Source organism: Nyctereutes procyonoides, unplaced genomic scaffold (genome assembly GCF_905146905.1).
Source record: "Nyctereutes procyonoides isolate TBG_1078 unplaced genomic scaffold, NYPRO_anot_genome, whole genome shotgun sequence".
NCBI classification, from domain to species: Eukaryota; Metazoa; Chordata; class Mammalia; order Carnivora; family Canidae; genus Nyctereutes; species Nyctereutes procyonoides.
This window is the reverse complement of record NW_026575160.1, coordinates 16,531,382-16,543,560: the sequence shown is the minus strand read 5'-3', so window position 1 is coordinate 16,543,560 and position 12,179 is coordinate 16,531,382. Positions and strand designations below refer to the sequence as shown.

The window sequence follows — 12,179 nt, the reverse complement described above, 5'->3', positions numbered from 1 at the left end:
TATTTATTTATTCATGAGGGATACAGAGAGAAAGGCAGAGACACAGGCAGAGGGAGAAGCAGGCTCTGCAATGGGAGCCTGAGGTGGGACTCCATACCAGGACCCCCAGGGTCACGACCTTGAGCCAAAGGCAGAAAGAAGCTCAGTCACTGAGCCACTCAGGTGCCCCCATGCAGTAAATTTCTGTATTAGCATGTGTGATTGGGAGTGCATTGAATTTTAGTTTACTTTTCTTTGTGAAGGGTAATATCACATCACACACATATATATACTATACTATATAAAGTTATTGAGGGAGGAGGAAGAAAAAAAATCTTAGTTTCTGGTGTCATGCATGGCCAATTTAATGGTTTATAAATCTCTTGCAAAGATTTTAAAATGCATGTTTTATACAGTATGTAGATGAGTCAACTTGTCAGATTTTTTTTCTTTTATAGTGTAACTGGTATGTTAACTAGTATGTTGACAGATAATAGGAACAAAATCGAGTTTCCTGAATCACTTTCAGAAACATTTCATCTCAAAGTCAGGAGAGAATTGGCTTTCTTAAGGGCCTGTTTTTCCTTTCACCTTAACCGAGGAGACAACTGTAAGAGGCCTGCCCACTATTTGTGTGAATAATAGTAATGAAAATTTGTGTGCTCTTTGAGCAACTCTGAATTAGGCAAGCTGTAGAAAAAAGGAGAAGAAAGTATCAGAATAAGTATAATAATGCTGCATAATAAAAAATATTCATCCTTGGGAATGAAGGATGGACAAAATGGCTGAAGGTGGCCAAAAGACAACAAACGTACAGTTTACCAAAATATTAAATAAGTCCTGGGGATGTCAGGGACAGCAACTATAGTTAATGATACTGTATTACATATCTGAAACTTGTTAAGGGAGTAGATCTTAAAAGTTCTCATCACAAGCAAAAAAATTCTGTAACTGTGGTGATAGACACTGACTAGACTTATTAGACTGATCATTTTGCAGTGTATCCAAATATTGAATCATTTTGTTGTGCACCTGAAGCTAATTTAATGTATGTTAATTATACCTCCATAAAAAAATGTCATCCTAACTGTAACTCATAAGAATTTTCCAGTTTTGAAATTTTAGATGTGTCGGGATGTAGAAGTAGAGCAAAGTGTTTTCTTTAAAATTCCAGGGGCCTGGCTGACTCAGTTGTTTGAGTGTTCAACTTTTGATTTCAGCTCAGGTCATAATCTCAGGGATTGAGTCCCAAGTCAGGGTCCATGCATAGCAGGGAGTCTGCTGGAGGATTCTCTCTCTGGTCTCCCTCAGCCCATCCCCGTGATCTCTCTCTCTCTCTCTCAAATAAATAAACCTTAAAAAATAATAAAAAAATACAATTTCCAAATTGGTACTATCCATTAGGCTTATTTTTAAAAAATCACTCTTGTGTTTATGTAAGTACAAATACTTGTAGGGCAATCGGAAATTAAAAGAAGATATGAAGAAATTAGGAAAAATTCAGTGGTCAGGCTACTGCTGTTAATATTTTGGACACATTTCCTTCTAGTCTTTTCTATATGTATTTTTACATAATTAGAGTAATTTATTTTGGATCTTCCTCCTCAGCCATTTCTCTGTGCAATTAAAAATTCTTCACAAACATTTTTAATGCTTTTATAGCATCGATGTAGCATGAATTTTTAAGCTATTTCTCTGATGCTGGACAATTAAGTTTCAGTTTTCCACCTTTATAAATACCACCGTGATGAGCATTTTTGTGCATAAGACTTGTCAGTGTTCCTGATCATTCCTTAGGATAGATACATAGAAATAGACTTACTTGTTGATCCCTTCATTTATATCTAATGAGCTAGCTCTTCTCCATCACAGCCAACTAATTTGAAAAGTTGTTTGGGAGCACTGGCTCCACTTCCTACCTAACACATGGCTTAAAAGCCTCCATTGGGATAGACCTCCATGTCTATCATGGCATAGACACTAAAATCTTTGCTGTGGTCAGCAAGGTTTAATGTGGACTGGCCTGTCTAGCTGCTTGTCCAGCGTCTTCCCCATTCTCTCTGGCCTCAGCTGCCCTGGCTTTCTGATTTATTGGCTCCTTGCCATTCCTCCAGCCTCAGGGCCTTCAGAGCTGCTTACATGTCTCTGAAACAGTCTCCCTCCCCTGATCATCTCTTCTTTGTGTAGGAGGAGGTGAGATGTCTGCTTAGAGGAGGTAGTTGGAGAGAAGTGAAGGTCTCAAAAGTTCATTTAGGAGGTAAAGAGTGGAATTGACTGGAGAGATACCCACAAGATTTCCAGGCACTGATGAGGGGAACATGCTCATGGTGTATGAGGGTTAGGAGTATGAGACTCACATCAAGGGAAGTGGAATTGGTGTCCAGGGCTATGATTACCTTAAGCTTTTGGAGAAATTATTTAAACTCAGTCCACCCAGTGAGTTAGTAGCTACTTCCTAACATTTGTTTTCAGCTTTTTGGAAGTACTATCTCCTCTTTGCTAATCCAGTTTATATGGATGGTAGTGTATTTTGTCTTTAAAATATGTGGAAGGCTTCACAAAGAAGCTCTTCGGGGATTATTGGAAGGCTTCATGAGAAAATCTTCATTTCTGGGTTTATTGGGAATTTGTAATGCTGCTCTGTCCAATAGCATTCCTACTAGCCATGTGTGGCTATTTAAATTTAAACTAATTTAAGTTTGTAATAAAAATTTAGGTCCTTAATTACACTAACTATACTTTAATTGCCACATGAGGCTGATGGCCACCATATTGGACAGTGGAGATAGAATACTTCCATCAATGTAGAAAGTTCTTTTGGATAGCACTGATCTAGAGAGTAGGAAAGGATTCAGCTAGGTCCATTCTGAGGCTAGTCAGTGTCTAGAATGGTGATCCAGGAGAAATGAGTGGACAATTATCCTTAGCTAGTTTGCTATTGGATGTGTTACACAGTTTCCTGGTTCATTTAGCATTAAAAAAAAAAACAGACATTACAATTCTACTCCCTTCTGGTATTCCCAGTCTTTCGCAAGATTCAGTGGAAAAGTCAGCCTCTCTGGGCCCATATAGCCCTGGGCTTCTATTGCCTACATCCATGCCATGGTCATGTGATTTATAGGACTTCCTAGCCAAGTGGATGTCCTGGCTGAAAAATAGAAAAGGTGCTAGTCAAAAACCCTGCAAGTTTTATTTATTTTCTATGGATGAGTCTCATAAATGTAAGACTAGTGGATTGCTAGTTTTTTTAAGGACCAAATAAAGTAAGGTTCTGCTCATAGATGAGACACCAGCACTTTTGAAATGACCCAGTGATGGAGAACGAAGGGAAGTCATAACACATATATGAGGCATACAAACACAGGTGAATGTACCCTTTCTCCACCTTATCTTCTGGATTTTCACTTTATCTGTCTCAGCCAGCAATTCTTCCCACCCTCAGATTCTAGGAACTCACTATTAGTGCATTTTATCTTATTATTCTAGATGTTTCTTCCACATACAGAGTCTTGGTTTATCACTTCCTACACCTCAAGTCTGAAGATAATGGAGTTTTTGTGGAAATAGGAAAAGATAATAGGAGAAGGCACTGGAGTTTATCTTCCTGCTTTTTCTTTCTCACCAAAGGGGGTGGGGAGATTTTTCTGAGCCAGGAGTAGGGGAGGAATTGTTTTCAGAGCTCTGGGCTTCCCCGCTTCACAATCTCTGCCAGCCCAGGGTGTGCATATATAGACTAATGTGAAGCAGCCTGGATGCAGACATAGCAACATGGTCCCTCATAAAGATGGTTCCAAACTCAGAATGTTGCTGCCTCTGTGATTTGATAATTACTGCACTTATGAGTGAGTTGGTTTTGGTTGGCTTGCCTTGTAGAAATGTTGAGATGCTGCTCTGTTTGAGCAGTCAAAACCCAAATAAAATATCTTATACTTATGTATCCTCTACATTTTGCAAAATATGTTCTCAAGCATCATGTCATTTGATACTGTTAATAAACTTAGGGGCTGGGGCCAAACATTTGCGGAAGAGAAAACCTAGGCCCAGAGAGGTGAAATGACTTGCTCAAGGTCACACAGTATATAGTAGGTGGTACAGCTGAGTTTTGAATCCCAGTGGCTTTGCTGAGAACATTGTTTTCCTTCTTGCTTATATTTTGGGATCATAAAATAAAACACATCTAAATTGGATAATTGATGACACAAATATGATAGTTGGGTTAATAGATAATGTTTGTTGAGTGCCCATAATAGGGGATTGGGAAAGGGGCTGATGTAGTTGGTTGGCCTGGCACTTGCCCTCAGGGATCTTTATTTGAAATATTTAAAGCGGCACATTTACAAGAAACAAATGCACATCACCCTAAAACTGGATGTTTTAATACTCGTGGATGCTGAGAAAATGAGAGTCCTTTATAGAAGATGTTCTAAAAGAAAGGGATTTTGAATCAGATCCTAAAGGATATGGACAAACTAAGGGGAGGGCATTCTAGCCAGGTACAGAGGTATGCTTGGCTTCAGTTTTAAGAAAGAAGAAAAGAGGGATCCCTGGGTGGCGCAGCGGTTTGGCGCCTGCCTTTGGCCCAGGGCGCGATCCTGGAGATCCGGGATCGAGTCCCACGTCGGACTCCCGGTGCATGGAGCCTGCTTGTGTCTCTGCCTCTCTCTCTCTCTCTCTCTCTCTCTCTCTCTCTCTCACTGTATGACTATCATAAATAAATAAAAAAAATTAAAAAAAAAGAAAGAAGAAAAGAGCAGTTGTTTGTAATTTTTTGAAAATCTACTCTGCCGAAGACCTTGTGTCCAGCTGGGTTTACAGTAGTGTACAAAGATACATTGGTACCCTCCCTGCTTCATGTTGCTTAGACTTGGGGTGAAAGACCAATATTGATTGTTGGTAAGAAAATCATTACATAAATATTTCAGATTGAGATTTGCTATAAAGGAAAAGGGTGGGATTCTATGAGAGCATATAATACAGTGATGTAAATTTGACGTCTGAGCTTGTACGTGAAGGAGTAGAAGTAACTAGGAAAATGGTTTTGACATAGGGAGCAGAGAGAGGAGTGATCGGGAATGAGGGTGAAGCACGTGCAAAGGCCCTGGGGGAATCAGAGGGTCTGGAAAAAGGCCTGTGTGCTGGGGTTGAGAGAGCAGAATGGAGAGTGGCATGAAGTGAGGCAGGGGGGAGCACAAGCCTGATCAGATTTTGGTCTTTAGGGCAGCCCCAGTGGCTCAGCGGTTTAGCGCCGCCTTCAGTCCACGGCGTGATCCTAGAGACCCAGGATCGAATCCCACATCGGGTTCCCTGGATGGAGCCTACTTCTCCCTCTGCCTGCATCTCTGACTCTCTCTCTGTGTCTCTCATGAATAAATAAATTCTTTAAAAAAAAAGATTTTGGTCTTTATTTCAAGAACCATGGGAAACTTCTGAAAGATTTTAAACAGACTGACATGATTGCTGTGATCAAATCTTCCTTTTAAGAAGATCACTTTGGCTGGCGTGTGCCAGTGTTTTGGAGGGGGAATAATAGTGGTTATGCGGTAACCCCTTAGGAGACTACCGTGGGGATCCAAGCCACATGATGGTGTGGTGCACAGTGGTGATAGTGGAGTTGGGGCAAGTAGATAGTTTCCAGAGAGATTTAGAAGGTCAGCTCTCCAGCTGGAATTTAGTGGTATCCTGGGTAATAGAGACATGGATGATAAGGATAGTTTTTTGAGTTTCGGATGTTTGAGGAAGAAGAAGATGAAATCAGCTTTGGGTATCAGGAAGGCATTTGAGTGTATGGGTGGAGAGCTCAAGGAGAGGACTGCGCTGGGATTGAATGTGTAGGTCATGGGCACATGAGTGACCACTGGGCAGGGTTGAGCTTTCCCAGAGAGAAAGCAGCATAAAGTGAGAAAAGAGGAATGAAGCAGCGAGGAAGCTCAGTGGCCAGGTCGAAGAGAACAAGCCAGCCCAGGAGCACTGGAGAGGTTGGACGAAAACCATGACTTCCCTGAGTGTTCGGTCATTGAGGTAGAGTAAAAATATATAAAATAGGAGGAGTATCTTTCACTTTCTCTCTAGACCCATTTCCCCATCACCACCCCAAAATCCATTAGGTGGAAGCCACACAACCCTAGACCTGACACACTTGTGTAACGCACTGTTACGGGTATATTTATTTGTATTTATTTATTTTTCTATTACTGCGACAGATTGCAGTCTGTTTGTGTTTTCTGCCGGGGAACGGTAACCTCCTTCCCTTTCTCTTGTGTCATTGCTTTTTTGGCTGCCCCTGACTGCAGTTTGCTGCAAATCTGCGCTCGTTTAATCCCACGGAGTGCTAAGCGCTATCTGGTCTCGGTGGCTCCGTAATTCTACTCCGGGCGCCCTACCTTCATGTGCCAGCCGGGATCTCTTAATGAGCTCGCTGCACACAGTGCAACACGAAAACGATTTTTTGGTAAAATGTGTTTGAAGGACTCACTATTGGAATGTTCCCCGTTCGGGCTGCTTCCAGTCCATCTCTGGCATTCTCTCTCTTTGCAGGATGGCCGTCGCTCCTCCAAGTTACTGTTTTGTGGCCTTCCCACCACGTGCTAAGGACGGTCTGGTGGTGTTTGGGAAAAATTCGGCCCGGCCCAGGGATGAAGTACAGGAGGTCATGTATTTCTCGGCTGCGGATCATGAACCCGGGAGCAAGGTCGAGGTGAGTCCTGTGTCACACACAATCTCTCCTGGGCACTCATTGCCTTCCTTCCTCCGACTTTGCCCAGCACACCTTTCCTTAAACCTGCTCACCGGTCCGAACTGTCCTGTTGGTTCTGTGGATTCCTGTTCCCACGAAGGTTTGTTCATGGCCTTAAAAACAGGATCACATGGAGAATGATACTACATTTGTTGCTATGGTCCTGTTTTATAATTAAGTAAAATATTTACATGATTCCAAAGTCAAATGTATAAAATAAGGTGTATTCATAGAAGTCTGGTACCTAATTTTGTCTCATTTCCTCTACTTGCTTTTTCCATGTTTTGAAAGGTTTTTTGGTTTGTCCTTCCCTTTAAAATACCTATGTCGGGACACCTGGGTGGCTCAGCGGTTTAGCATCTGCCTTCCACTCAGGGCATTGATCCTGGGTCTGGGGATTGAGTCCTGCATCCAGCTCCCTTCGAGGAGCCTGCTTCTCTCTCTCTGTCTCTGCCTCTCTCATGAATAAATAAAATCTTTAAAAAATTACCTATGTATGTAACATATTGCACACACACACACACACACACACACACACACACATTTATCCCAGTTCCTTTTCTTTCTTAGATGAATGGTAGCATGCCACATACACTTTTCTCCACTTCACCTTTTTCAACTTCAAACATATCTTAGAGATTGTTCCATATGGTAAATAGAGGTAGTCTTCATTTCTCATGTAGAGCTGTAGAGTGTTCCATTCTATGGATATATCATGGTTTAATCAGTCCCACATTGCTAGACATTTAGGTTGCTTTCCAGTCTTTTGTTATTAAAATATTTTGTTGTGTTTTGATGGGAATAACAGCCTAGTGTATCTGTCACAATATCTGCTCTGGTTTCTGTATTTAATCATGTCAAAAAATTATCCATCAGTTACTATTTTGAGGGCTTAAAAATCAGTTTTTTGTCAGTCTTCCTTTGGGATAGGTAGCTAAAATGGGATTGTTGGGTCACAGAGTAAATGTAGGTTTTTGGGATTTTATCAAATTTCCTCACATGGGTAGTGCACGTTTGCCTTTCTACTAGCAGCATAACAATGCCTGTTTCTCCATATTCCCAGAGAGTACTACTGTCAGACTTTCATGATGGCTCATTTGTATCAATTTTACAATCTGCGACTTTACTCAGTTCTTTCATTCGTTGGTCAGCTTTTATCATTGATTCTCTTGGTTTTCCCGGTTTATTGTTATCAACAGCTGCAAACAGAGATAGTCTGATTGTTCTTATATCTATTTTCTTGGCTGATAGCTTAGATTCAGTGTTAATATTTAGTGGTAAGAGTGGTTATCTTTCTCTGTTCTTGACTCCAGTGGAGCAGCCCCTAGTGCTTCTTCAGTCACTCAGATGTTGGCTTTAGGACTGAAACTCATATAGTTTTGTCATGTCAAAAAATATACACCAATTTTTATTTTTAGTGGTTAAAAAAGCCTTCAGGAATAGGTGTTAAATTTTATTAAACCTTTTTTTACCCCGAGTGATATGGAGATAATCACTTGATTTTTTTCCTTTGAATTTATGTGATAAATCGAACCATCTTTGTATTCATAAAATAAACTTCTTGATTATGGTGTATTTATTTGTGTGTGAGTGTGTGCGCGTGTGCGCGTATGTGTGTTTAAATGGTAGTTGTTCTTTAAAGGATGAAGAATTTAGAGAAAAAAAGTTGGGGCAGGTAAATCAGTGTGCTCCTTCCACGGACATAAACCTCTACTATTTGGTGTTCTATGCTTTATAAAACAAACTGACTTTTTCTAGTAGTTGTGTTAGGTTTTAAATGGGTATTCATCAATGTGTGTTTTATTTTCTTTATCTGTTTCAATGCTTTAAAAGCAACTAAGTAGCACAGAATTCTATAGGGGGGTATGTTATGTGAATTGAACAGGGGCAGTGAAGTGCTCCCAGGCAGCACGAAGCCCCAGTTGGCACGGATTGTGTGTGGCTCGGGCAGTGGCAGATTGTCTCCCACAGGACTTTCAACAGAACCACTCACCTCTCGTGTTGCCTCACTAACTGGGTCCAAACCCCTAAACTTCAGGACTTTTCTTTTGTATAGGCAGAGAAGAGTGCTAGGGTCTCTGGTGATCACGCTAGGTTTGGTTTTATTTAATTAATTTATTTATGTATGTATGTATTTATTTATTTATGCTAGGTTTTCTTTTTTTCTTTTTTAAGATTTTATTTATTTATTGGAGATACAGAGAGTGAGAGAGAGAGAGGCAGAGGGAGAAGCAGGCTCCATGCAGGGAGCACGACAAGGGACTCCATCCCGGGTCTCCAGGATCCCACCCTGGACCAAAGGTGGCGCTAAACTGCTGAGCCACCTGGGCTGCCCTCACGCTAGGTTTTAAATGGATATTTATTAATGTTGAATGTTCGTGTTGTTTGGATTTGAATGTTTCTCTCTTCCTGGAACAGAGTGTGCTGGGCATGGATGAAGTTTGCAGGTTTGAGTCGTTTTGACTTTCCCTGTCTGTCTTCCCTCAGTGTTTCTTTTTCTCAAGGAGTCATGCAGACTAAAATAATACTTCGATTTTCATGTGGGCAGATTTAATTTCCCAAAGATAGCTGCACCAAATCCCATCCTACATGTACTCCTTACAGTGTGATGAACACTCCTCCAGGGAGAGATGAGGTTTATGCCCCCTACCCCTGCCATGGATCTTGGTGAGGGCATGTGTTTGCTCTGACCAGTGTCACCTGGTAGAAGTGATGCCATGCAACCTCCAGGGCTACACGTCAAATTCATAAAGGAATTTGACGTGTAGTCTCTTACCCTGGGGCCTGGGTCCTAAAAAACCAGGCACTGTGCTGGAAGGAACCCAAACCAACATATGAAGAACACAGGGAGGGACCCACATGGAGAGGAACCAAAGTCCCTCTAGCCAACAACCAATGTCAACTACTGCCAGATGTGTGAGTGAATGGCCCTTCAGATGATTCCAGGCCTCAGACACTGTGGATTGGAGACATGCCATCTCTGTGGCGCCCTGTCCAAATTCCTGACCCATTGAGTGCATGCACATAAGAAATGGTTGTTTCACACCACTACACTTTGAGGTCACTTGTTAGTAGCCATAGTAACCACAGCATCACACAGAAGCCACTTTATAAATATGTCTGAAATAGATATTTTAGGAAAATTTGATTTCTTTTGGGAGGGATAGGCTCAATAACTCAATATTTTACTTTCAGAGGTACAATCAGATTATAGACTAGATTTCTTTCACTTGTTCACCCATGGTATGTTTTTTTTTTAAGATTTTATTTATTCATAAGAGACAGAGAGAGGCAGAGACATAGGCAGAGGGAGAAGCAGACTTCCTGTGGGGAGCCTGATGTGGGACTTGATACCAGGACCCTGGGATCATGACCTGAACTGAAGGCAGGCGCTCAACCACTGAGCCACCCAGGCGTCCCTAACCCCTGGTATGTTATCACTCACCTATGCTGGAGGTTATATGATGTCCCCTCACATAAGTAAGTGCAGCTTGATACATACCAGAATTAGTTTCTAAGGCAACCTGACATCCTTTCTGAGTTGCCCCCCCGTGTTTGGAGCTGCCTCTGTACGTTTCCACATCCATATTCTCCAGGTAATAAAATAACATCACAGACCAAAAACTAAATGCATTTTCCCCATCTCATTTGTTGTTCTTCCTCTGTCAGCACCATTGTCTGCCGCATAGTTTAATCTAGAAACCAGAGGGCAACTTTGACCCTCATTTTTCACACACATCCCTAGATGCACAGGTACAGCTGTTCCCAAGTCCTGTGACTTCTGCTGCTGCATTCTCTTGTACTGCCCGGCACCCCACCTTGTTCAGACCCGCCCGCATCCCCCTTCTATCATCCGCTTGTTGGTCCATGGCTTTCTTTTTCGTAGGTTCTTCAGCTTGTAGGAATTTTCAGAGCACAACTCTGTCACTGCCTTGTTTAAAAACGGTTGTGTTTACAGGATGAGAGTCCGGGCTGATCTGTATGCCGTTTGGAACTCTTCCAGACTGGCACTGGGCTCACTTTCCCTTTCTTTTCTTTTAAATTGATACACTTCACTTTTTTTTTCTCAGCATAGTTTAATGTTTACAGAAAAACAGAAAGTACAGAGAGTTCTCGTATAACCCTTCACCCTCCTACCTCCCAACTTTATCTGTTATTAGCATGTTGCATTCATGTGATACATTCATGGGTTTTTTTTGGTTTTGTTTTGTTTTTAAAGATTTATTTATTTATTTATTCATGAGAGACACACACACAGAGAAGCAGAGACACAGGCAGAGGGAGAAGCAGGCTCCGTGCAGGGAGCCTGATGTGGGACTCTATCCCAGGACCCCAGGATTATGACCTGAGCCAAAGCAGATGCTCAACTGCTGAGCCACCCAGGTGCCCACTGTGGTACATTTGTTATAATCCATGAGCCAGCATTGGTACATTATTATTTTTTTATTTTTATTTTTTAAAGATTTTATTTATTTATTCATGAGAGACACAGAGAGAGAGGCAGAGACAGAGGCAGAAGCAGGCTCCATGCAGGGAGCCCAACCCGTGGGACTTGATCCTGGGACTTCAGGATCACACTCCGGGCTGAAGGCGGCACTAAACCGCTGGGCCACCAGGACTGCCCTGGTATCTCATTATTAACTAAAGTCCATCTTTTACATTAGGGTTCACTTTCTGTGTTGTATATTCTAATGGGTTTTGACAGCTGTATATAAAGACATGTATCCACCACTAAATTATCATACATAATACTTTCTCTGCCCAAAAAACCTCTGTGCTCCGCCTATTCATTTATCTCTTCCTAACCCCTGGGAACCACTCATCTTTTCACTGTCTATAGTTTTTGCCTTTTTCCAGAATGTTGTGTAGTTGGAATCCTACAGCATGTAGCCTTTTCAAACTGGCTACTTTCACTTAGTAGTATGTTTTCAAAGTTCACCCATGTCTTTCTGGGCTTGAAAGTGTATTTCTTTTTAGTGTTGAAAAAGATCCCATTGTCTGAATGGACCACAGTTTAGTTTTCCATTCACGTATTGAAGGATGTCTTGGTTGCTTCCAAGATTTGGCAGTTATGAACAAAGTTACTATAAACATTTGTGTGCAGGGTTTTTTTGGGTTTTGTTTTGTTTCATTTTATTTTGTTTTCCTTTCTAGCCCTGTTCCCCTTCTATGTGCAAGTTTTTGTATGGACATAGTTTTTTAACTCATTTGGGATACTTTGAAAAGTAAAGATGCTTTTTTAATGTAATTTTACATTTTGAGTAGGTAATATATATTCATGTGGTTCAAAGATTAAGTAATATTAAAAAGGTTTGCCGTGATGAGTAATCTTACTCCTCCTCATTGCTATTCACTCTGATTCCCATCCCATATAGCCTTTTTTATTCATTTCTTGCACACCCTTCTAGTGTTTTATGCAAATACAAATATGAATACTTAGCCTTATTTCTCACTTTTTTCATGAAAG

The 12,179-nt window shown here is 41.2% G+C and overlaps 1 protein-coding gene across 1 annotated transcript in view; it reads left to right on the top strand.

The window, feature by feature from the left end:
• Nucleotides 1-12,179, top strand: part of SCRN1 (secernin 1) — a 65,010-nt gene that overhangs the window by 19,088 nt on the left and 33,743 nt on the right. Inside the window, exon 2 of the mRNA XM_055314844.1 lies at nt 6,514-6,673. Coding sequence (XP_055170819.1) covers nt 6,515-6,673 — 159 coding nt within the window. The 5' untranslated portion in view covers nt 6,514. The remainder of the gene's footprint in view (nt 1-6,513; nt 6,674-12,179) is intronic.